This window comes from Notechis scutatus, chromosome Z, assembly GCF_049901735.1.
Source record: "Notechis scutatus isolate UNSWTSFEM ecotype Mainland chromosome Z, rNotScu1.2, whole genome shotgun sequence".
Classification (NCBI taxonomy): Eukaryota; Metazoa; Chordata; class Lepidosauria; order Squamata; family Elapidae; genus Notechis; species Notechis scutatus.
The window spans coordinates 19,091,773-19,119,665 of NC_142025.1; the positions used below are offsets into that span (position 1 = coordinate 19,091,773).

At 35.6% G+C, this 27,893-nt stretch overlaps 1 protein-coding gene across 50 annotated transcripts in view; it reads right to left on the reverse strand.

The window, feature by feature from the left end:
• The window catches only part of SVIL (supervillin), a 175,580-nt gene that overhangs the window by 72,729 nt on the left and 74,958 nt on the right, over positions 1–27,893 (reverse strand). For 38 of the 50 annotated variants that reach the window (XM_087945129.1, XM_087945126.1, XM_087945124.1 and 35 more), the window contains 4 exons: positions 11,591–11,660; positions 6,224–6,315; positions 341–398; positions 82–221 (listed from right to left, as the gene is read on the reverse strand). In XM_087945129.1, coding sequence (XP_087801255.1) covers positions 82–221; positions 341–348 — 148 coding nt within the window. In that variant the 5' untranslated portion in view covers positions 349–398; positions 6,224–6,315; positions 11,591–11,660. Of the gene's footprint in view, positions 1–81; positions 222–340; positions 399–6,223; positions 6,316–11,590; positions 11,661–13,004; positions 13,108–24,154; positions 24,211–27,893 lie in introns of those variants that run through there. The other 12 variants (XM_087945122.1, XM_087945127.1, XM_087945118.1 and 9 more) reach the window with 4 other exon arrangements.

Below are 27,893 nucleotides of genomic sequence, written 5' to 3' on the forward strand. Positions count from 1 at the left end.
CTAGCCAATGACAGCTTCTAAGAGCTCAAACTTACGACAGCAGTTGGACATATCAACATATATCACAAATATACTCCTTACCAAAATGAGGACTATATGGATCAGTTGCACGCATGTATCTTGGTGTATCCTCTTCTAACAAACGATGGGTGACTAACCCAGGACAATTTTGCTGAACATCATTTTCAATACCTTCTAAACGCCTAGCTATCCTCTCTTTCCTGTAAAAGAGATAATAAAAATAAGAGAGTATAACATAAATGTCACCTAGGGAAAAGGAAGATGAAACAATTTTTATAAAACCATCTTTACTTTGCTTAACATAAAAATGGAGAAATACCTTTTCATTTCCAAAATATCCTGCCTGTTTGGTTCAAAGAGTTTTCTTAATTCAGAAACTAAAAAATAAAAAATAAATAAACATTACAAATTTGAAACAATATAGTTGTAAAAAGAAATGCTTGTGTTTTCACAAAGCAATTTTCATTAAATGAAATGAGGTAGTGATCACTTACCAATTATTTCCTTATCCGGTTTATCTTTTATGCTTTCCATAGGATATGTATTATGCAAAAGTTTGCAAGCAACTAACTCTACCAGAATAATATTAATAGTCTAACTCCGTGTTTCTCAACCTTATGATATGTGGGCTTCAACTTTCCGAATCCCTTAGCCAGAGAAGCTGGCTGAAGTCTACATATCTTAAAGTTTACAGAGTTAAAAAATGCTGCTCTAACTTATACCTAAAATGTTCTATAATGATATGTTGTGACTGAAAGGATCGATCCTGCTGTGAGTTTTGACTCTGATGACTCTGAGGATGAAAGGCTGGAGCCTGCTGAGAATTTGGAGTCTGAATTATTAGAAGACACAGATGTGAGCCAGGGGGATGAGAGGTTATCACACAGACACTCTTCACCTGAACCCTCGACCTCATTCATGCCAGCAATTGATCCACAAAATGAGTCAGAAGAGTCGAGCGAGGAAGCTGACAGATTGTGGCTTGATGCCAGAACTAGAAGGAGGCTGAAACGTCAAGCTGTGGGGAGGCATCAAGCCAGACGTTGATTTAGGGAGATTGACACGCCCATCTAGGTGGTTTACGGAGGCAAACTCAGTTAGAAGGAGGAGGGCGAGTCAGTAATTAGCACGTTGCCTCAAGGAGTATAAAAGGACACAGCTGTGTGGGGGAAGATTGTCAGGAACAAAGTGACTGATTGCGTGAAGAGGTTTTCAGCAGAGGCTCGGAGGTTTGAGAATTTGTACCAGGACTGTTTTGCTGAACAGAGCGTGTATTATTGCTGTGGAATATAATTTATGACAGCCGTTATCTAGTAAGACTCCTTTCTGTTGGATTTAAGTTTTGGAACGGCTGCTTTTGGTTTTGTGTTGTTTGAACTCTGAAGTGGGAGCCATAATATAGTCATGCACCAATTTTGGTGTATGAAAGCAAAATGTATTACAACCTATTCCTTAAACATTTATTTGTTCAATTACCTTCACTGTCTTTCTTCCATAGCTGATATTTACAGAAGACCGTACTGCAAGGTTTTTTTCTCTTGGTTCAATTCAGGATGCTGTTTTTGATCTTTAAAGCAGAGGTCTCCAACCTTGGCAACTTTAAGCCAAGTGGACTTCAACTCCCAGAAGTCAGCTTTGCTGGCTGGGGAATTCTGGAAGTTGAAGTCCGTTTGGCGTAAAGTTGCCAAGGTTGGAGACCCCTGCTTTAAAGCCTTTCATGGCATGGGATGAGATTATCTGAGATAATTCCTGATTATATCAGCCCATCCCATTAGATTTGATAGAGAGGACACGCTACACTTGATGGGGCCTAGGAGGTGGGACTTCCCTGCTATAGAATATTATTTATTATGCTATGGAATATTATTTCTTTAAATTTAGGTAAGCTCTGTCCTTGTTAACATTTAAGAAGCCCCTCAAGACGTGGTTATGTAGCCAGGTTAGGGGGTTCCAGGGAGCTAGCAACATTTTAAGGTGGCTTTCTCATTATGGGCAATAGGTGATTGTGGTCTGTAATTTTAATTTTTTTAATTTTTATTTTTTTAAAAATGTTTGTCTATATTTTTAGAACTTTTTATATTATGATTACTTAAATTATACACTGCTCAGAGTTTCAAAATGACCATTATTGGATGCATTGGTCAAAAGAGTCTAACATTTTGTATCTTCAAATCAGTCTTGACTTTCGATGACTGCCTGGACAAGTCTCTACAGTCTTCTTGTCCACATTTTAGGAACTGATTTGTCACCAACGTTGTCTTCCTAGGGCTGAGAGAATGTGGTTGATCAAAAACCATCCAACTAGCTTTTACATTTAGGGAAGGACTAAAACTCATGTCCTCTTCATTCTAGCCTTTAATACAAAACTGGATCTTATGATCAGAGCATGCATTTCTTTTAGCGTGCTACCCGTGGAACCATACTGAAACTCCAAGGAATAACGTCAAGTATATTTTTTTACCCTCCAACTTACATGGACTTTCCTTCTTTATATGATCTAATGCCTGAAGGCCATTGATCCATACTTCCAAATGAGTCACTGAAGAACAGATGCAATAATGCAAAGTTTGCATTGAGTACTATACTATAGTATAGGTACCGTATTTGCCGGCGTATAAGACGACTTTTTTGCCCTGAAAAACATGCCTCCAAGTGGGGGGTTGTCTTATACGGCGAGTATATAACAAAGGTTGTCTTATACGCCCGGCAAATACGTTGTTGTCACTCGGTGCAAGAGCGACGGAGGCGGAGCTCCGCAACTTGCGAAGCCCCTTCAAGCCCAGCCGGAGTCTCTCTTCTCCTCCCCCACCCACCCACCCACCCACTCCGCTCGTGCGGCGGACAGGCAGGCTCCAGGCTTTGCCCCCATCCCTCACCTCCTTCCATCCCCCTCCACCACCCCCCAGTGGCAGAAACTTCACCGCACGTGGGGACGCAGTGGAGGGTGGGAGAGCTGCGACGCAGCTCAAAGCTGAGAAAGCGCCATCCTTGCTTTTGTGCTTCGGGAAGAGTTTGTGTTTTTTGTTTTTTGTTTTTCTCCCAGGAATGGGATGCTGCTCGTGCGATTTTCTTTGGGAATTTTTCTCTTCCCGGTTTCAGCCTTTGCTCGAATCCTCCCCCGATTCACTTCTGGAAAGGATGCTTGTGTAACTCTTTTCCTAAGCGTTGCTGGGGTGGAGGGGGGGCAGTGTGCAGCGTGAGCGAGAGGCTCTTTTCCTTTTTCCCTGAGCGCAAAACCGTCTGCCTTCTTCTCTCTTGGACGGACCGAGCAAGGCTAATAAGATAATAATAAGATAATAAGATAAGATCCTAAGCGCGTTGTGGAAACAGATCTGGATCTCATTGGAGAAAGGTAGCAAATGAATGAACTGGACTTTTGGCAAGTCTCGGGTAGGAACTCGACGCTTTCTGGAAAGTTAGTGAGCAGGAAAATAGACATCCTTTCCGCTTTCTCCCAGCGTGGGTATTTCATTATCCCTCCCTGTAAGAAGTAACAACCACAAAGCCAAGGGAAAAAACGATGCGCAGGAAAAAGCCACAGTAGGAAGCAAAGATTTCTCCCCCCCCCCAACCCCTCTCTCTGAAATAATTAATGTCGCAATCAGTGTGGTGCACCCTTGGAGACAAATTGGTTGGGGAGGTGGAAAGATATTAAGAAACAACTCGACTGTTTTTCGTCCAGTTTTATTTTTATTTATTTATTTTCCCCTGAAAAAAGCAGATCGCTCAACGGTGTCACAAAGAAAGGGAGAGGAATTGAGTGCCAGCCTGAGAAAGGCGAAGCTGCCTCTCTAAAGCATTTTGGTGGCTTTGTAAGTTTGGGGGAAAGGGGCGGGGGTGTCAATCAAGAATTATATCCAGAATACCCCAAGTGTTACAACTTACCGTATTTGCCGGCGTATGACTTTTTTTGCCCTGAAAAACATGCCTCCAAGTGGGGGGTCGTCTTATACGGCGAGTATATAACAAACTCTATATTTTGAGTGGAAATGTTGGGGGCTCGTCTTATACGCCCAGTCGTCTTATACGCCGGCAAATACGGTATATATGATGCAATTTTGTAGGTGAAATAAAAGAAATGGCCTTGAGAAGTATTTCCCAAAACTTTTCTGAGCAAGACTTGAGACAAAAATAGCACACACAAATCTATCTAGGGCTATACATTTTCCATGCTTTAAATTCCAGAGAGGTCATATCAATTAACTAGTTTGATCCTATCTACATAGAGAATTGTTAATATATTTTAATTCTAATGTAAAAACAAATTAATACACAGACTTCTGCAATATGTTCATGTAAACAAAATTCACATCAGATATACAGAAGATTATAAATTCCCGGAAAAAAACAACCTTAAATGGTGCTTTTTCTGTACATCCTGCAGTGTATATGACACTAATGCAAGTCACCTACTTACTCCATTCACAATTCTACTAAAGACAATTAATTTCATACAGATATGCTGAATAAAGTTTAGCCCAGTGTTTCTCAACCTTAGCAACTTTAAGAAGTGTGGACTTCAATTTCCAGAATTCCCTAGCCAGCCCAAGAGAGCTACAGAATATTAACCAGCTTAGGCACAATTTAACAGAATGATTAGAAAAGAAGGAAGAGGCATTTTAAAAGTATGTGCCTTAGTAATGATCTGTCCCAGATTTCCTTAAATACTTTTATTTTATAGATTTTGCATGCAGAATGTCAGCAGCAACTTTATTTAGCATGCTGCCTCCATAATATAAACTGGGTAATGCTAAAATATATTCCATTAGAAATCATTTAAAAGCCGTATGTTGTTCAAAGTATGTTTAATGAACCCAACAGACACATTTCAGGAGTTGAGATATGCAAGCCCTAGGAATATCCCAAATATATCAAAGTAATAAAAGACAGAGCATATTTTGGCCTACTTCATTGCCTTTCAAGGCGCTTTAAATTACAGAAAGGAACAATCTTCCTATTATAACAAAGGTACAAATATCTGGCAGAAACTTCTTAAGGCATAAAAAGTTTCCTCTTAGATACAGACCTCAGGTCAGTATTTTTCAATTTATTTTAAAAGCAAAATCGAATGCCTTATTGTAATTTCAGCCACAAGAGAAAGGCATTCAGTATAGTTTAATAATGATATCTTAAGATGGTCCAAAAGAAAGAAGAGTTAGAAATTCATATAAATCAACCTATGGACATTTGTTTTTATGCATTGCTCCAACTGTGTTGCAATGAGAACCTCAATCATTTCAGGGAAGCAATGTGGTACCAAACACTTAGCAAGAAAAGTCAAAACATTCAAAAACAGAATAGCTGCACTTAAGGGAAACTACAATCTGGTAATCTGCACCTGTGCAAAACAGCAATTGCCTTCTTCTATAATAAGTAATGCGAGTCACATCTCAATGTTATCTAGACTGGATCTGTGATTACAACACGCTGAAGTCCAGGGTGAACATTTAGACCAAGGGTGAGAAATTTGTTCACCCAAGATTCTATGTCTCCATTTTGAATGGAGTCTACATTTACAACCGTTTGTATGTAGGAGGAGAGCTGGAAGGGTTCTAAGACATGAAATAGGTATATTAAGCACACTTCTCAAATCCCAATTCCTCACAAATTGTTCCAATTTCTCTCTAACCCCCCCCCCCCCGTGCTTGTGGAGTATTAAGGCCAAATAATGTTAAATTAGATAATTTTCTTCCAAATTCTCTGATGAAGAAAATGTGTTAAAACTTCCAGTCTGCTCATTCAGTGTATCACATATGATTATGCCCACTTTAGAGATCTAATTGGATGCAAGTCATTGAATGAAACAAGACATATGATTTTAAACAACTGCAATTAGACATGGACTTTAAAGGCAAATATTACTAAAATTTTGAATCTCTTTAAGAATAACATGATTAAAATATAACTAATTCTTTATAGCTTAGATGTAGCATGCCAGAATAAACATCTAATAAATGCTTTCCCAAGTTCAATTTTTGCAGCTAAACAATGATTATCATAGCAAAGAGCTGATGGATAGTCGAGTTTCATTGTTTGGTAGTAAAACTGAAGTATTGGAAGAACATATATTTAATGTTTATTCTGCTTTGTCACATTTAGCATGCACTGAAATAAATTCTCTCCCAAGATTAAGTGTCTTATAATACATATATTATGATGCTGTTTATAAAGAAAACATTACTATTATAAGCCTTGTACATACCTTTTGGCAACACTGCTAAAAGGCTGGCATCAATATCTTTAGTGCTGTTTGAAAAGTCTTCTTTATCTTCAAATGAAAACTCTTTCTGAAAACTAAAGCACCATCATCTTGTTTTAACAAAGCTGTAGGAGCTCCAGATATTAATCTAGTTATTTAGTATATTAAAACTAACATATTATTTTTATCATGGACATAATATGAAATAAAGAAGAATAGGACCAGTTCTCAACATTGGCCAAAAATGAAGATAATCTTTATTGTCATTTTTTTTACTGTGAACATACTGGTCCACATTAAAAATGAAATTCTGTTGCCTGCTCTCAATAAAATCTATCCATACACATACATAACACACATATACACATGCTAACAGAGATTAAAAATTATTTAATCATGTTTTGTAGCTGATAATTCTTTTGATTTTAGCATGGAACATAGTATTCCATAACACTGGTACTTAGAAACTTCTCTTTTTATGTTTTTATGGAGACATGAACAACAAGAATTTACATTATTTCTATATTCACTGAACAGCCAGAATATTTGCTGGGAGCAGTGAGAAATTTTCCAATTCTGAAAGATCCCTGTGTGTTTCCAAGCACAAGTTGATTTTGCCTAGGTAATCCATTTGATATGTTGGGTGTAATTCATATAACCATTGACTATCAGCCATGCTAGCTAGGGGTTTTCAAGGTTTCGATCCAATTCATTTGGGGAACATCAGCTGGTTTGGCATGAGATTCCTTAAGAAACAACTGTCTACTATCATACAAAAACTGCATACCATGCGTATTTCCTATCAAAAGCTAATAGAAGGATACCAGAAAAGGGAGTTCTTTTTCAGTTGAAATCCTGTCTTTGCAATGTTCCAATAGTTTTCGAAGTAAGATGGGGAGCTCTTCAACCTATGTTTTAACATAAGCATTGACATATTCTTACAGTACTATAATTTTACTGTAAATTTCTATTGAGCTCTTTGAATGAAGTGCAGAATAAATTTTGTAACAACAAAACTTGGGAGTATTTGGGGATAAAGTTTTGAAGAAAAATAGCATATCATTTTATGATGATTTTAGCTTCCGTTATTCTAAGCTTTGCAATTGTCCTAGATGGTTAGAAGTGATGGTGATTACAGGCTAACATACTCTATATATAGAGGACATAGGGATGTTACAAGATATCTGCAGACAGCAATCCTGGGATGCCAAAATGCATCTATCAGGTTAAATGCATTATTGTTCAAGTCTCATTCTCTATCTTAAGTGTTGTTCTTGGATTATTTATTCCTAATTGATGAATTTTGAAGTCTCATTTAGCCTATACACATACACTGAAAAAAAAAAAAGAAACCAAGTTAGAATACTTTTTAGTACAGAAAGTGTCTGCAATGCAGTACACCATTTTGTAATTTGATATATTAATGTAATTAGTTGGGAGCAAATTCTGATTGCAACCAGATTTATGCTGATTGCATGAAAAATGAATGCAAATTAAATTTTGAAATGTCCATATATTTTTAGAAAGTTTGCCTTTCTAAAAGTTATTTCTATCAATACAACAGAATATTTGTAGCCCAAGGATGGACTAGGATCCAGGTGCCTTTTGAACTTGGTGTTTTCTGGCAGATATTTCATCACCCAACTAGGTATCATCAAGAAACTACCAAAAAGAAAACAACACTTGCACCAACACTGACAAGGCAAACCACTGGTATATAAACAGAGAGAAAACACAACTGTTTTCTAACACTAGTTGGATAACTAAATGTTTGCAAGAAAATAACCGAGATAAGATGACACCAAGAACCCCAACAACTATTCCTGTTCTGGAGACTTGGAGATCAAACTTGATTATACTTCCATGACATATTTTCATTGAAGATACATATGAAGACATATCATATGAACAGTGATAAAGTCTAAACAGTTAATATATCCTTCATTAATGCATCCATGTTTAGGTGGCAAAAATAATTTGAAAATAACAGAATAAATAAAAAATAATAGATATAGTAAAAAAAAAAAAAAAAGTCCATGTAATAGGAAGGCAAAAAATGGCAACTGAGGATAACTTCTCAATGGCCGTCAACAAAACCTCACAAAACCTCACTAATCTGCTCATTCCTATGCCTGGAAGAACAGCTTGGTTTGAGCACTTTCCTTAATGCTAGCGAAGTTGAGTTAAGCTAATTATGGGTAACGAGGTGTTCCGAAGGGCAGATGCTATGAGAGAAAAGGCACACTTCCTGGTGACACCAGATGTCATTCTTTAATCATTAGGAGCTGGAGGATGCCTCTCCTGACAGATTGAATGGCTTAGGATAGTAGAGGAAATAGAGAGACCTGGTCCTTCAAGTATACCGTACATCAGGTAACAACCGGTGTCTTGAATTTCACCTGGAAGACAACCTCTTAAGCTTATTGTTCTCATTATATTATTCCCATATAGTTTGAGATATTTCCTCTATATTTATTAAATGTATATATGTTAAAATCTTTAGATCATGCATGACGTCTCTTACAACAGAATTTACTTCATTCTTAATGAATTCAACTCAGAATCTTAATGTTATGAAAATGGGTATTGAAGTTTAAATAAGAGTTGAATGGATTTAATTAAAAGATATAAAGGTGTCATACTCCAATTAGTAACTACAGGAGAAAATTTGTTTAATGAGAAAAGATAATATGAAATTGAAACAGAACAGACAAAAGTATAAATATAATGATTTGAATTGAGATGAGATAATCAAAATAAAATTGAGAAAATTAAAAGAGGGGAAAAACTATATAGAAAATGTAAAATAGTATAACATATGGAATAGAATACAAAAAGGAGCATGAAATTGAGTTTTGTGTCTGTATAAAGAAGTTCAACCCGGGACCATGCTATTTTCAAAAAAGATATTTTACTTGTATTTTGTATGTGTGAAAACCCAAATAAACTTTATTTAAAAAAAAAGAAAAGAAAATGGGTATTAATCACTTGGAAAATTAATATTTTGTTATAATACAGGTCATATTTCAAGCAGAATTCAGTCTTGTAACTTAATAACTTATAGACAATTTACTTATAGACTTACTTTAATTCCATTTTTGAAAGTACAAATTATAGTTAATTAGAAGTAATTGTTTACAAATTGTAAGACCCAGTTTGGTGTAGTCTTAAGCTATCATGCTAGAAATTGGGAGTGACTTCTAACCTCATCTTGGACACAATGCCAGCTGGGTAACTGGGTCAGTCACTTTTCTTAGCCCAATGAATGAGCAAACCATTCTGAAAAACCTTGTCAAGAAAACTGTAGGGACTTGTCCAAGCAGCCTTTGAGTACAGAAGGGGTGGGGAATACAAATTCTAGAGCCAGTTTTTGTTGTGGTTAAAGTGCTGGCCTAGAAACTAGGAGAATGAGAATTCTAGTCCTGCCTTAGGCATGAAAGCCTAGGTGATGGGACCAGTCATTCTTTCTCAGCCCAACCCACCTCACAGGATTGTTATTGTAGAGAAAATAGGAGGAGAAAGGAGTATGAGGCATGTTTCCCACCTTGAGTTATTTATAAAAAATAATAAAAGAGGGATTTAAAAATATCTAATAAATGAATAAATGCTTATTGCTTATTGTACCTTATAACTATTATTAAGTGTTGATGATTCTTGACTCTTGACAAATGTACTTTTTCTTTTATGTATACTGAGAGCATTTGCACTAAGACAAATTCCTTGTGTGTACAATCACACTTGGCCAACAAAGAATTCTATTCTATTCTATTCTATTCTATTCTATTCTATTCTATAAACAGAAGTCATTATATATATATATATATATATATATATATATATATATATATATATATATATATATATATATATATATATATATATATATATATATATATATATATATATATATATATATATATATATATTTCTGTTACAGCATCCAGTGCAAGAAACAGACTCAATATTTTCACAATTTACAAAAAGATTATGAAAAAAGTATTTCTCCTCCCCGCCCAAATGCAACTTATGCTATTTGCTAGTGACCATAAAACATGGCTCACATAATTATATCTTTTTATTTTTTTTCTTTACCATTTTAAACCTAGGTAGTTTTAAGCAAACTTCTTAGTTATCCTGCCAAACTCTCGTGCTATTGCAAATATTAATTGTGACAAAGAGCTCACTATGTTGTAACATGCAGCCTTTCATCCATTCTATTAACCTAATTGTGATTAACATAAACCCTGGGGAGAATTATATTGTGTCATTATGGCTCATTTTATCTCTCTTCAAAAGACAGCTATTACCTTGAACTCCTATGGGGAAATTTAACAAATTCCATCTCAAAATGAAGACAAACGTATTATACTGCATTTTTCAAGGCCTAACCATTTAAGAGTGATATATAAAAATACTAGATATGGATCTCTTCTACCATTTATTTATTTATGAACATTTATATGGCTACCCAATTCATTCTCTGTGACTCCGGGTAGCATACAAAAATACAAACCTCATATGAAAAAAAAAACAAAAAAAAGCAATAACTCCCAACTCCCTAGTGATACTAATCAAATGATTGTTCCAGGCTCCATCCCATTCTGTGACTCCTTGGCCAAATACCAAAATCAAGTCTTTGGGGCCTTTTGAAAGAGTGGAGTCCAATCTTATCTCTACAGAGATGATGTTGTACAGGGAGGGAGCTGCCCCGAAGAAGGCCCTTCTTCTTGGTCCTGCTAGCTGTACCTCCTTAGGAGAAAGGACCCATAGATTCCCTACCTCCTTGCTCTAGTAGGTCAGGTAGAAGATGGTCTTTCAAATAAGCTGATCCCAAGCCATGTAGGGCTTTGAAGCTGATAACCAGCACCTTAAATTGGACCTGGAGGAAATCAAAAGCCAATGCTGCTCCCACAGGAGACTTGACACATGTGCATATATGGATCTGCACAAAACTATGTATTTATTGTGGTATAAGATTTTGGAGTTAAAAACTGCTTTCTTGAGAACTTAAAATGTGGTATTTACCTGAAAGAGGTACATGCTAATGTTTGTACAATACAGTGACAAAAGCATAAACAGCAAAGGACCCCAACATCATGACATTAAATCAGTACAAAAGACTTGCATACTTCTATTTGAGAATTGCATAAAAATATCACAAAATCAAATGCTCATTTTGGAATGTATGGTATTCTTCCTTCAAAGATTTAGTGTTTGTGTATCAATTACACACATATCTTAAGGAGTGACAGTGATCCTATACACAATCACTATAGATGAATTTCTTCCCAAATCACTGTCATGAAGAAATTAACCTGTTCTCACTGCAAACTAACTAATTATACACAAGAAGTGCAAAGAATGATTTACCTTAAAGTCCTCCTCCTGCTCTGGAGTAATCTTGGAGTTTTATACGCAAACAAATTCTCTTTGTCAAAATCTGAAACAGAGTGGTGGAAAAAGTTATCCACCAATACACAGTCTGACAGTAAGGAATAAATCTTCAAACCTTAAATAGCAATTAACCTGTAATGATTTAAGTGTTCATATTTCAAAGCAGACAAGATTGGGCAGAGTGTCAGTTTAAAAGAAAGTAGAAACTTATGAAGTATGACCTAGAACTGTAAAAATGCTTCTAAATCTTATTTCAACAATGTTTGGTCTGTACAAACCTATCATATAGTATTAGTTATTTGTAGAATATGTGTGTGTGTGTGTGTGTGTGTGTGTGTGTGTATTAAATCATACTTCTTTCTAGAAAGAACATCTTCTGTGTTGTACTTCCATGAAAATAATCATAATCATTCATAATCATCAATAATCATCTATTTGATAAATAAACAGATACTAATAACTAGCAATTTTCTGGTATTTCTTAATACAAACAATTTGGTAGGGATAGCTTTAAGAAGCAAAAATAACTACAAAGAGAAGTTACCAGACTGCACATCTGATAAAAACCCTTTCTGTAGACTTCAGTGTCTATACTAACTTGAAAATGATCCCAGACTGTCTTGCAGAGTGTCTAGGACAACAATAAATGCATAAATTTTCCTAAGCCCTGATAAAGTCTCTTATGAAGAGATATTTTTAAGACAAGATGTAAATAAAACCGTAAGAAAAGATTATATGAAAAAGTATGGAAGAAAAATTGCATAGCCTTTAACAACAATAACCTATGACATGAATGAATCCCCCAAACTGGTGACATGTGGCTGCCATTTTGCATCCATATTTGGCATGATGCCATCTATGTGATGGCATTGCTGAATGGTTTTTACAAACCAGCCCTAAATCACTCCTCATTTTCTATCTTTCTCTTATCAATTTCCATGATTCTCAACTAAAAGAGAGATAAATAATCAATAATCAATAAAATGTTATTTGTATACCAGAAGAGAAATTAATCATTTGGAAAACAAGAAACCATCTTCTGAGATCTTCATTTTATTTCTGGTGTACTGTATGAGGTTTTAGGGTTTTTCCCCATCACCCCATAACAAAGAAAACATGCATTACTTAAATTAAAGATTACAAATTATATACTGTTATGCTTTTAATTTGAAAATCAGTCCTTTTGAATTTGCACTAACAGTGGCACAATCATACACCTTATCTACCAAACATGTTTTTTTCTACCAAAGTTCCATAATATTGCATGCATGAGACAATCTTAAGTTGTTTTTAACTACATTGGTATTAAAACAGAATTTTCCTTCCTATTTGGATACTTTCTAATGGTAGCCAGAAGGTGCACAATATGTGTTTAGCTGTCATCTCTTACCTTAGAGGGAAGTCATATAACAGGCAACAATTAGAGTTAGGTACCAGCTAGAGGATGGCAACTAACGATCCATCTTGGCAGAAAGGAAAGGTCTCAGGATCCCCTCAAAAATCATGTTAAAATATCTACTTGGTACTACTAAAAAAGGCAGCTGTTTTGTGTCTGGTTAAATTAGAACCAGGCACTCATAAAATTTTAAATGGTATATAACTCAATAAAAGTTCTGGAATGTAACTCTCTCCACCATGAAAGTCTCAACTCAGAACACACAGTAGGTTCTTTTGTATTCCTGAAGGACAACACAGAGAAGGGTGAAGAACAGTTATGAAAAAGAAAAGGTCTAGACAATTATTCTGGCACACTATTAGCCATGAAATACCAAGCCACACCAGAATACTTGAACCTAAAATTTGGAGCACACTTTCTACACCAAAATCCACAATGTTTTAATTTACTATAATCTCAAAATGTTCCATAAGTGAAGTTTTTAGTGTTAATATATCAGTGTAGCACTTTTGATAGTATATCTTTAAAAAAATCTCACCCTCCCCAATCCCTTTTACTTAAATGTGGTGAATGAAGTTTAATGTTCTTCTCTCAACAGGTATAACTGCTAATCCAGAAAGCATGTCTAGTATTTTTTCCATTTCAGAAATATAATTTATTACTCAGAAGACTCAGAATTAAAACTCTATTAATAAAACTCACTGGAAAGCAGCTTTCACATATTTGAAAAGTTTATTAAAGGTTTTTTATATGGTTTGAGCTCTTGAATCTTACAGTGCTTTTAAAAAAAACACATATTTTTAAGTCAGCAACCAATCCTCCCCTTATTGTAAGCTTGTCATGAAGACATGAACAGAATTGTAAAAAAAAAAAAAAAAAGCTTTAAAGGTACTCTGGCATCAGCATTAATTTTACTGCTAGCTAAGCTAATGACATGATTAATACAATCCGATATTTTTTTAAAAAAAAAGACAATTCTTTGAAGGAGCAGTAAGACAAAGTGCTAAAATGAATGCAGATAACTGAAGCTAATGTGTTCTGCTGCTATTAGGGCGGGGAAGGAGAAGAGATATCTTGATTCTGCAATTTGTTTACATTTAGAAAGCATATAAATGACAATGAGTTGCATTATTTTTGATGTGGATATAATTCTTACCTTGCTGTTCCAAATATCTGACATTCTGCAAACAGCTGGATATCCAAGGATTTCGGAACATGGATGCAGAATGCAAAGACACTCAAGCAAAGGAGGAAACCACGAAAACAGCTAATTCTTAGATAACCCTGGCCCCAAGCAGGTCTATCTTAGTAATGTTGTGTAGAGATTGTCCATAGCCCAGGACTGGAGCTGCGAGGCTATTACGTCCTTGGGAGTAAAGTAAATGCATAGTAATAGGCTGGAAAACTGGAACAGCTCAAAACAGTAATCATATTTCAAGCAAAAAAATTAAGCACCTGAAGGGTAAAACAAATTGGATAATCGTGATTGGAATGGTAATATCACAGATTTTCCAAAGTCTTAGTTAAGTAGTTGTTTATATTCCAGAATTTTTTAAATGGATATAATTCTTTTCCTAAGGAAAATGGAAAATCTTTTCTATGAATTTGTATGCAACTGAACTGTCAAAATGAATGTACAAACACATGCACACAAGCACTCACGTGTGTGTGTGTGTGTGTGTGTGTGTGTGTGTCTGTCTGTCTGTCTGTCTGTCTGTCTGTCTGTCTTCAGGTCAATGTTGACTGCTGGCAACTGCAAAGACTAATCCTGGCAGTTTTTTTAAAAAGTTTAATTTTATGGGCCTCCTAATAAAGCAACCCATGATTGAAAGTATAGGATAAGAGCTAAGCAAAATGAAGGACTTCTAAGAGCCATCCATCTGCAAAATATTTTAAATTTCAGATACATGGCATTAAGAATGCAGCTGCAAAAATTGGAGGACAAAATTAATTTGATTTCTGACTTCATTTCAACCTTAATTTTCTAAACTGCTTTTAAGCAGTTAAGTCTTATATTTCCTTTAAAAAAAGAAATATGGTTTCTTCTCAAGACAAGTGAATGTTTTATGTATTTTACATTTAAGATTTGACTCAAATTCAGATACCTTGTTTCATGAAATATGGCTCTCTTTTGCAGCAATTGAAAAGCAGAAGACATGTGAATCTCATTCCTATCATCTTGAATTAATTTTGCAGGAGACAGACCCTCAAAACCACAAGAAATTAAGCACAGAGTTCCAAGTGTTTAGTCCAGACTCATCCTGGCCCTTTGAGATATATCAAGAGTACAACTCCCAGGTCAGAATTCTCCATTTTCCATTTGAAGCGAAAAAGTGGTTCACATTCCCAAATAACTAGGGAACAAGTTCAACTACTTAAATAGTTCAAAAAGTGGCAGTAGGCTTTTCCTTTTATTTAAACTGCTCCACAGAATGCTTTAATTGGTTGATTATAGAGAGAAGCTGTAGTGTAAAGGCAGAAAATCTGGTATACATCAAAATCTTACATGTAGCTCTTCCTCCAAAAATCCCACTGAACTATAATTAAAACCACAGATAATAATTGTTACAACTGGGCTAGATGCTGAATACAACTATTGTTTTCTTTTTAAACTGGTGGTGTTAGAAAATGAACCACTTTGAATTCTTTTTCCTATTCATTTTCTTTCCTATAGATCAGGGCTCTCAAACTGCTAGCCCGCAAGCTGGATGCATCATGCACTGGCCACGCTCATTGCTCGGTTTAGCGAATGGGAAGAAAGTCCTGATATGTCATGTGATGCTGCTGTGATGACATGAGTTTGACACCCCTGCTATAGATCAAGACAAAAAATAAAGAACAGCCAGTGTCTTATTTATGGAACTACATCCCATATACAATATATTCAGAGGTGAGCTGCAGCTGGTTCTCACTAGTTCCAGCGAACCGGTTGTTAAGATTCTGTGCAGTTCAGCGAAACAGCAAATCCCACCACTGGCTGGTCTGGAATGGGGTGGAAGTGAGGATTTTGCATTATCATTGGTCTGGAATGGGGTGAAAGAGAGGATTTTACATTATGATTGCTCATAAGTAAGTAAGAACCAGTAAAAGAGGAATGGAAAAATCCCTATCTGTGGATCAGCGTTTCTCAGTCTTAGAATTTGGTGCAATTAAAACAGTTGTGGTGTCCTTAACAAATAGTGTTTAAAGCGAACCATTACTGGATTTTTTTGTAAGAAACTGAAATTAAAAGTTGAACTGGACTTTGATGATTAGATATGGGATTATGGAAATAATGCAGACAAATGTTAATCTTAGAGTAAGAGTTTGATATATTTTTACTTATATTTTTATCAAAGAAAGTTGGAAGTCATTCTTTTTTGGTTTTCTTTCTTTTCCTTTTTCTTACATTTTTACTCTTTCTTTCCTGAGCTTTTTCTTTTTTCAAATCTGTTTTTTATTCATTTATCCCTTAGCTTTGTAATTTTTTTGATGTATGAAGGATCAAATACTCAGCCATTATAATTCTATATGCCTTATTTATAGAAATCATAGCAAGATTTAGAATGAAATCACTGGGAGCCATCTCATATAAGGCAAGCTCTGTGTCTCTCTAATCAAAAAGTGTTTATCAATAGAAGATAATATTTGTAGCTCAGGGTTGAACTATGGGTCCTTGGTGTTCTCTGGGCTTGATGGTTTTCTCGCAGATGTTTCATTACCAAACTAGGTGACATCATCAGTACTAGAGGGGAGTGGAGTTAGTCTTATTTTCATATACTAGTAGATTACCCTGTCAGTGTTGATCAGTTGCTTCACAAACAGTGTTTTGATTGGTACCAGGGCTCTACAGCCTCAAGCAGAGAAGGGCTTTTTTGCACCACTCCCTCAAATGTTCTTTAAAATACAGTTTCCCAGCATTTCTTTAGGAGCCTCCAATGTGCAAACTGTGGTTACTCATTCTAAAATGAATCCTCTTTACCTGGAACTTCAAAATTTGCTGTTTACTGGGAAGATGTGTAGCTAAAAGTCAGTTTACATTTAGTGTACATCTGACTTTGGGAATATTTCTTCATAACCAAACAAAAATGTATTTTCTATGTAGTTCACATCCCTTGCTCGCTGGATCTGGATGGCACAAAGCAAAGTCCACATTTTGTAATTAATCCCCGTACCCCGTTTTGACTGGCAGAGTGCTGCAGAAGACTGAATGTTGTCACACCCCCGGCCACGCCCCTGGCCATGCCCACCCAGTCAGTCATTACAGCAGACAATCGGTTGTTAAAAAAGTTGATAATATTTCATACATAGCCACCATTTCATAGTAAGGTTCTGCAATGGTTCAGGAATGTTTCCTATCCTAAAATGGAAGACAATTAAAAATATGTTCTGTAACAATATTAGGGAAGGGAAAACTAGTGGAAGAAAGGAAGTAGATAATTTTAACCTTTCTAGTTTGCGTGCTTAATTCAAACCCACCTCTATTGTGTAAAGATAAAGAACCAAAGATAAATATGTACCTAGGGTTCTTGCAAAAAAAAAAGTAGCACATATAGAATTTCTGGATTGTAGCTGGTACAAAATTTATGGTACTACTAAAGGATCTCTTGTAGATGATATGGCAATAGCACTTAAGACTTATATACTGCTTTACAGTGCTTTACAGCCCTCTCTAAGTGTTTTACTGTGTCAGCATATTGCCTCCAACAATTTGGGTCCTCATTTTACCAACCTCGGAAAGATGTAAGGCTGAGTCAACCTTGAGCCTGGTGACATTTGAACTGCAGTCAGCAGAAGTAGCCTGCAGTACAGCACTCTAACCACTGCATCACCGTGGCTCAGAGATAGATAGATAGATAGATAGATAGATAGATAGATAGATAGATAGATAGATAGATAGATAGATAGATAGATAGACAGACAGACAGACAGACAGACAGAAGACAGACAGACATTAGTGCCATTTTGCCACAAGCAAGTTTTTTATTGTATAGACAAGATTTCTATGGACACTAAATGGCTGAGGTTGATGGATTCTGCAGTCCAATACATATGAAGGACATTGGAATGAAGTATTAATATTAGACCTATTATGTACATAGAGATAAATTATTTCACATGTTCTAAAATAGTTACCTAACACTGTGTGGAGAATTGTTCTTCAGGTCAGTAGCTATTATTGCTTAATGAACTCATGCTAATGATTCCTACTGTATTCTAGAAATACTTGGTTCTGTCATTTTGACTGAAAGCCTCTTGTTTTACCAGTGAACCCAGTATTGACACACTGATGCCAGTTTTTCCATAGTGGCCTTCTAAGTATCAACAGTAGAGACCTTCAAATTTCTAGGTTCTACTATATCACATGACCTAAAATGGACACCTAACATCAAAAACGTCATCAAAAAAGCACAACAAAGAATGTTCTTTCTGCGCCAACTCAGAAAGCTCAAACTGCCCAAGGAGCTGCTGATACAGTTCTACAGAGGAATTATTGAGTCTATCATCTGCTCCTCTATAACTGTCTGGTTTGGTTCTGCAACCCAACAGGACAGACACAGACTTCAGAGGATAATTAGGACTGCAGAAAAAACAATTACTATCCACCTGCCTTCAATCGAGGACCTGTATACTGTATGAGTCAAAAAAAGGGCTGTGAAAATATTTACAGACCCCTCACATCCCAAACATAAACTGTTTCAACTCCTTCCCTCAAAATGACACTATAGAGCACTGCACACCAGAACAACTAGACACAAGGACAGTTTGCCCCCGAAAGCCATCACGCTGCTAAACAAATAATTCCCTCAACACTGTTCAACTATTTACAAAGTGTGCACTACTACTACAGTTAATTTTCTCACCACTCCTTATCACCCATCCCCTCCCACTTGTGATTGTAGGACTGTAACTTTGTCGCTTGTATCCTTAAGATTTATATTGACTGTTTCCTAGTATGATTTGATTGTTGATTGTACCCTATGACTATCATTAAGTGTTGTACGTTATGATTCTTGATTCTTAATGAATGTACCTTTTCTTTATGTATACTGAGAGTATTTACACCAAGACAAATTCCTTGTGTGTCCAATCACACTTGGCCAATAAAGTATTCTATTCTATTCTATTCTATTCTATTCTATTCTATTCTATTCTATTCTATTCTATTCTGTTCTAAGTGACAAACTTGGATGATATAAATACTCAGAGCCAAAGTTGCATAAATGATGATACCCTCTTTCCCTTCAGATGAATTAAGTTAAAAATTGCTTTTCAATTTGAGTTGTTTTTTTAGAAGATAAAATAGGTTGAAGTATGAGGAAATATTTCAAACAGCCCACTGTAATACAATTACTAGGCAAGCATATAAAAAGTTTTATTCACACAGATGTCAAACCTATTTCTCTGATGCAGACATATAAATCATGATCTAATTCCACCTGGGAATGCAAATCTTAAGGCAGCTAGCAAAATTCTTCTACTCACATAGAATGGATTCACACACATACCAAAGAGCAGAGCTTATTTATACAATGAGACATAAGCATGGCAAAAACAGGGCATGCCAGTTCCAATACATCACAGAATATCACAGCAGATTTTTTTTCTTTCAAACTAGAGCACCTGACCTTATCTTGGGGGATTAAGCATGCAACCATCAGCATAAGATGTAAAAATTAGGGAATAATGTCACTACAGAAAAAAAGAGTGAGGAGAGGATCAGCCAACAGCCTTTGCAAAAGTTGAAATGTATTTAACTAATTGCTACTTCTATGAGGTGTGAATTCAAAGGATAAGTTTGATTAATATAAATCAAGGCCATTTGAAAGCTACAAAAGGGGGAAATCAAGTAGCGCTTCTGAAAACAACAGTAGTAATAATAGCCTGATGCTTAAGACGAACTCAATAGATGAAGAAAAATACCAAATCCAGTTGTGGAAGGACTGTGTGACCAATCAACATAATACATTAAATTTTATACTTCTGACTCAACAACACAAAATGATTTGTAGGCCAGGAAGAAAGTGAACTTTCTTCTTAGTGCACTGAATGCAGAGATTTTCAAAAATGTCACAGTCAAAGTCAAGCTGTACTTAGCATCTGAAAAACGTGAGTCATCTACTTGACATCAGTAAAGTTTGAATTATATACTTCAAGTTGCAATAGCATGTAGGAATTAATTTACACTGACTTCATTTTAGACTGAAGCATCCTAAAACAGGTATCTCTGCTACTACCTTGCCCCACCCTACCAAGAGAGTCCGGTCTGATGTAGTAGGCATTGCCTTCAGCTGGTCTTTGATATCAGCTTTTTCTTTCTATCCTCTACCAGGGTTAAGGGAGCAAGTTGCAAAGAAAAAAAAACATGTATCCTTTTCTAAATGAATGACAGGAATACCTTCAGTTAGTGCCTCCTAGTCATTTTGAAGAAGCGTGTTACCAGATTACAAACCCCAACACAAAAACTGGCACTCTCCAAAATAAACTATGAATTATTTAAAACACATAACAAAGTAGGCCTTGCATGAGTACAGGCAGTCCTCAACTTATGACCACAATTGAGCCCAAAATTTATGTTGCTAAATGAAAAAATTGTAAAGTAAGTTTGGTCTCATTTCATGACTTTTCGGAGGCATTTGTTAAAGTGAATCACTGCAGTTATTCAGTTAGTAAGATGGTTGTTAAGTGAATCTGGATTCCACATTGACTTTGATTGTCAGAAAGCTGCAAAAGTGATCATGTGATCCAGGGATCCTGCAACTGGCATAAATCTGAACCAGTTGTCAAATATCTGAATGTAAATCATGAGATCATGGGGATGCTGCCACAATCATAAGTGTAAAAAATGTCATGTTTTAAGTGCTGTTGTAACTTTGAATGGTCACCAAATGAATTGTTGTAAGTCGAGGGTCATATGAATTACACTGAAGGAAAAGATAAATGCTTCAAAAGAGAAAGTATGAACATATCAACAATTCTAAGATGACAATTAGGCATCTAAAAAGCTAAGAGGGTAACTGAGTAAAAATTGACTTGAGAAAACACAACTCAAACTTTAATGGCACTATAGTAACCACACCTAGAAATCTATGTCGGTTATATTCCTTTCTTCATCCTAGAACATTTCACCCTAAACTCCTTCTGTTTCTTGGCCATTATTCCTGGGGAAAAGTCAACACAATATTTTTTTCTAGAAAACACACTTGTCTGGTCCTTGGTTGCTGAATTGGCCAACTGACTCCAACAGGTAAGTTTACTAGAGGTGGTAATAAAAGGTCTACAGGTCAGTTATGAGTTGTTCTGACGAATTATCCATAAGCTTATGTTGCTGCAACTGCCCATTACCTACATAAACATGAACAAAAGCCCACCATAATAATTAACATGTCCAGTTAAATGCCTTCTAGAAGCTCACAATAATATTTGCAAGATGCAACTGCTTTTCATACTTTTCCTCTTCCCAAATTAGATTCACATGCATTCTGACAAACAAACCTTACTCATTTTGCATGGGCTGGCTGGCAATCAGCAAATGTTGGATATTTTTCAACCCCAATCCCAAATGGTAACTGCGGTGGGTCATATCACAACTAAAGCATTCAATCAAATGTGGAAAAGGGAGGAATTCATTTAAAATGTAACACATATTTGGGTGTGTAAATGTATAATGGAGAATATTTTTTCTTATTTCACTCCTCAAAAGATGTTTTCCTACTGGATATTATTTATGTAAGTTTCATTCTGGTATAAAGTTTCCTGACATGAGATCATTTCTCCAGTGGGAAACATGTTTAATGCATTTTATTTTCCTTCACTCAGATCTATTGCTAGGCAATAATTCAAGACTGCCTTAGAGAATGTTGAAAGTTTGGGCACATCCATTTACAGCTAGAATTTGTTATTACTTTAAACCAGGAGTTTCCAAACTTACTTGCTGGAGAATTCTGGTTTAGACCCTGCTGTAAACCATATTTGGCTGCATTGAACCAATTTCAACTACTACTTCAAATAGGCTACAAGCTATTCCAATACTCCTTCCTCCAAATAACCACTAAGGAAACAAATAAAAAACAAAACAAAAAAACCACACATAAACATGACAATAATAAAAACTAAATAAGACAAATGACTTGCATATTCATTTTTTTCTCTAACATTTCAACATTAAATATCCCAGTGGTTTTTCTCTGCCAAAGAAGCATTTTGTACACAAATTTTAAAAGCTTTGTAATCTATACTGAAGTTTCATCTTACCAGCTGTTTTTTTTTAATGGTTTATTTTTGGCCAATGCCAAAGCCAAGAAGGTTGCTTCGTTCTGGCAGTTTAGAGTTTGAACTAGTCACGGAAGAAGATCTTACCAACTATGAAATTATTTCCAATATTGCATTTGTTTTTAAAAACAAAATATATGTATACACATAGAGAAACATATGAATGACATCTGACTCAGCAGAGGACTTAGGCCTATACAAAGTGTAATGTTGAGAATTCAGCATATGTCGTATCTTGAATCCAGTTAATTCTGGATTCAGTATCAAAAAGCAATTATGATATTATTGTATTACCCATTGGGTCTAAGGAATTGTTCATTTGACAAACCACTAAAGCAGGGGTCTTCAAACTTGACAGCTTTAAGACTTGTGGACTTCAACTCCCAGAATTCCTCCTCCAGTCATGTTAGCTCAGTAATTCTGGGAGTTGAAGTCTACAAGTCTTAAACTTGCCAAGTTTGAAGACCCCTGCACTAAAGATATGTATATATTTTTTAATTGAAACAACTAATTGATTGTTTGTTTGTTTTTGAAAAAGAAGAAAATTTAATGGTTTCTTTCAATACTGAGTGAATCAAAGTGGCCACATTTTTATTCTAATCTTCCAACCAAAGACAATTCCACATTCATCTCCTTATATAAAGTAGAAATATAGCAAACCCTTGTACTTAGTTGACAGCTTAAGAACTTTAATTTCTGGGATAGGAATTTCCTGATCCCAGGAATTTTTTAGGGACAGAAGGTTTCTTTGGCTGGAGAGAAGGTAAAAGTAGTAGCCATAATTTAGCTATAGGACATGTGCTTTGTACAAAAAGCTCAACTCTGGCATTTGCTAGAGAAATTGGAAAAAAATCTTGCTGGAAATCCTAGAGAGATACTGTTAAGCCACCTCATACAAGATTAAGCTATCAAGAGCTGGCAGAAGGCAACATGTTAAGGATCCTACGATGTCCTTTACATATTACTTGCATATGAGGGAAGAAACATAAAAGTGTAATTATTTATATTATTTAAGAGCAATTTCTGCCTATAATTCTGCCTTGTACAGAGCATAAGCTCTATATTAAGAGTTCTATTGCATATCAGTGCCATTGTATCAGTGTGAGGCATGGGTCAGACTCTTACAAACAGGATGATTAGAATAATTCATGTTTATAGTAATTTAAACCCTGGGCATCCTCTTAAACTTAGACAAAGTTTAACGTCGTATTACCTTCTCACCAACAGTTTTGTGCTACTTTTGCCTAGTCTTGGACCACTGTACTTATGCAATCCTGCATTCTTGGGTCATTTTTGTGTTTGTTTTGAACCTACTTTTTTTTTTAAATTACCAGATTTTATTAAATGATCACAGGCTAAAAGGCTGTTTTCCATACTTGTTTCCACACATCTATTATTTTCAAGTTCCAATTATTAAATTTATGATGAGCTAAAAATTTTACTCTAAATCAATAAATTAGCAAAGAGAATAAAATAAATCCATCAATATTGTTAGAAAAACAAGTACAGTAACGGAAAACTGCATATAATGTAGGCTTTTCTAGTTCAAGGCACAGTGAAAGAAAAGACATTTGACTGTTTTATTTCTTCCTGAATTCATGAGCTATTTGGATGAATCTTTTCACTACAGTTTATAATGCACACACAGTGTAAATTCTATGTTCAATGAAAATGCAAATGGAAACAAATCTCAGCACTGATTGTCTTTCAACTAGGCTTACATCCCTTCTCTCTGTTTCTCTCTCTCTCTCAGAAGGATGTTCGGCTTGCCATATAGTCAATTCTGTCCTCAGACATAATCCCCAGCTGCTTACCTAATAAGGCAATGTATGAGCTGACTGGCTGGCTTATAGGTCATGCAATGTTTACCTCACAAGAAACTGACATCCTACCTTTTGGCAGGCAGAGGGTGCTCAGCTATCCATTCTCAATGGTCACAGACAATTTTCTGTCAAGTCACATAAAATGTTCACATTAACAATGTGTGCTGGCAGTCATGGGGAAAGATGCAACTGTGCAATCAATATTGGGAAACAATGCAATTGTTTAAGAGGGTGAAACAGGATTGCAAATACATTAATGCCCAAAGGAGAATAAATTCTCCTCAGAAGACTTATTTTTTCTCCTCCTTTTTCCAACAGTGCAGTTTAAAAAGTGCAAGGTATTGGGTATTTATTTAGAAATGGATCCAATGGTTGCATTTGTGTGTATATGTACAAATGAAAACTTAAATATATCAAGGGCAAAATTAACATGGAAGTAATCCTGAAATAGCATTGATGCTGCATCTACTATGAAAACTGTCCCAAAATCTTATGATCAACAGCAAGAAAGTCTTTAAAGAGTTTCTAGTTTGCTTTAGTAGGCCTTTTACAAAACAATTTAGGAGACAAATGTAATATGGAATAAATCTTTAAGGAATATTGTAAAAATTTAGTCATTGTCAAAAGTTCTTTAGCAGGACTAGTACTTTAACTTCATCCTCTTATAATGAAAGGGGATCTAGGTAAGAGTGTTATAGATTCCTTTATCTGCATCTATGGGGACCAAGGAAAGAGAAGAATCACATTTATTGTAGAAAGATAAGTTTATTAAAATATCCATTCCTTCCACTCTAACTCAACTTTGATTTCGTCTTCTCTAGATTCAATCCATGGCCTTTCAGATAAGGCCCATATTCTGTCATTAGCTTACCTAGAATATGACTGCTCCCAAAGACATTTTAATTCTGCCAGCTGTCGTCATCCCAAAAACTACTAATGTCCGCTCTGCAAGATCAGCAGTGAGAACACTCAATATATTTAGGATGGAGTAATGGCAAAAGCAGTTTGGCTTTCTATATTTGTAAGCAGTACTTTCTCCTGCAATTGTTAAAGAATAGGAACACATTTTGTTTTTTAGCTTTCATCTGCTTTCTTCTTTGGGGACTCAAACTCGTTCATTATGATTGGTGGGGTGGTGATAGAAGGAAAAAAAAAATTAAAAATAAATTTTATTGATTTTACAATTAAAATAAACCAACAACACATACATAAATGAAAGAGAGAAAAAGAAGAAAGGAAGAAGAAAATAGAAAGAAAAACATAGAAAACTATTAAAAACATTCTCATCTTCAACAGTTTGTAAAACCTCTTTTTATCCTTATTTTATGCCACATACACACACCTAATCCTTACATATATCTGTATATCACTACTATGGATCTATCCTATCCTCTTTTGCCTTTTACTGTGAAGTCTATCTTTGGTCTATCCATTTGTACCAGCAGTTCCAGCTGTTGTAGTATATTGAAGTGTCTTTATTTTTTAATGCCAAAGTTAATTTGTCCATTTCTGCACAACTTGAAATTTTTTGAATAATCATCTCCTCTGATGGAATATGAGGCTGCTTCCAACATTGTGCAAAAGCCAATCTGGCTGCTGTCAAAATGTGTATTATTATATATTTCACTTTTTTTGATATTTGTTTATCAAAGATCCCTAACAAAAAGGACTCTGGTTTGAATTCGATCTGTTCTCTTGTCATTTCTTCCAGCCAATTTCTAATTTTCTGCCAATATTTTTGAGCTAGAAGGAAATTTAATGTGGTGGTCTTTGACTTAACTATTAATTTAGTGACTGTTTGAAATCGCAATGGCATTGAAAAAAGCGACTTACAGCTGTTCCTCACCCTTATGACCATCGCAGCATCCCCACAATTATGGGATCAAAATTTGAGCACTCAGCAATCAGTATGTATTTATATCATGCTGAGTATATAGCAATCAACACGCTACATGTCAGGGTCATGTGATGGCCATGGGTGACCTTCTCAGCTTCTGACAACTGGAATCAATGGAAGAAAGTGCATTCGCCTAACTGCTGCATTACACTTAACAAAGGTAGTGATTCACTTTAAAATAGTGGCTAAAAGGTCATAAAATTGGGCACAACGCACTTAACAACTGCCTTAGCAACAGAAAGTCTGTTTCCAATTGTGGTTGTAAGCTAAAAACTACCCATTCTACTCTGTTCCGTTCCCACCAGCAGCATGATGGCTAATCACCTAACAGATGGGACCATTCAAACTCTGTCCTTTTTGCACTTAAATGAAACTCCAATGTTCTTAAATAATAATAAAAATGTTCTTAGTTATATTGGAAATCTATATATTTCTTTTAAACAAAAATATTTGCACTTGGTTTCGATCAAGCTCCTCCTTTATGGTCGCCAAAAGTATTTGTTGATAGAGACAACAATTTTCATTCTAATCATTGCTTTTTTAAATTCTTGGACAATAATTCCCTTTTTAATCATTGCTTTTTTTGAAAAAATTGTTAGTTGGAAACATTTTATTTGTGGCACAAACACCACCACAGTTTGGAACACAATACATGATTTATATCAAGAATATACAGGTTCAATGGAGTAAGGAATCCAGCAGCAACTATTGTGGTAGCATTGGCCACAACCACAAGGATCCAGAATGCATTGTCTCAGGCATGCACAACAAACAGCAGAACACAGTATAATGCCCAATTTATTGCAATGTCTTAGCAGTCAGAGGACAGAAAGGCTAAAAACAAGGTAGGGATCCTGTCAGACTACACCACCTGATTATAGTACTAGAATAGATACTGATGTTATTTGATTAACTAAAGGCCAATCTTTGACACTAACCTGGAAGAGTTAAAATATATCTCAAAGGGATGGAAACACATACAGGTAATCCTTAAATTATAACTATAATTGAACCTAGCAATTACGATCTTAGGTTTTGATACCCATAAAATGGAACATTACAAGACCAGACCTGATTTTGCCATGCGGAGGTTGTTAAGTGACATCGTGTTTGTAAAATGAATGCATGGTTATTAAGCCAATGTTACAGTCATTAAGCGAACCCCCTCCCCTTTTTTTGTTACATTTTTTTTCTAGAAACTAGAAGTAAAAACATTGTAAATTGTGGTCACATATGGACCAGCTGCTCCAAATACAATCATGTGACCATGGGGAGGATTGCAAACTTTGGAACTGTAGCTCCTAAGTCGCTTTTCTTTATGAGCCGCGGTGGCAGTGGTTAGAGTGCAGTACTGCAGGCTACTTCTGCTGACTGTCAATTGCCTGAGATTTGGCATTTTGAATCTCACCAGGCTCAAGGTTGACTCAGCCTTCATCCTTCTGAGGTGGGTAAAATGAGGAGCCAGATTGTTGGGGGCAAGATGTTGACTCTGTAAACTGCTTAGAGAGGGCTGTAAAGCACTGTAAAGTGGTATATAAGTCTAAGTGCTATTGCTATTTTAGGGGATCCATTGTATCTTCAAATGGTTATTAAGCCTTTTAAGTACACTTAGCACAGGGCAAAATATAAGGCCAGATATGATTGTAGTTTAAGAATTAACTGTATGTGAAAGTTTATGAAACAATAAAACTGGAGTGCCTGATTGAGGTAGAATGATCTCATCAGAATAATTTTATTAGACAGATGTTCCAATTTCCTTCTCATCTTCGGACAATAAAGCCATATTTAAATGATTTACTATGTGTGCAAACAATCCCTTTAGGATTTTATTTTTCTGCCAAAATCCATTTCAATTAGTAATGACTTATCAAGGGAATATAATAATAAACTCTTGCATGGGACTCTTGAGAA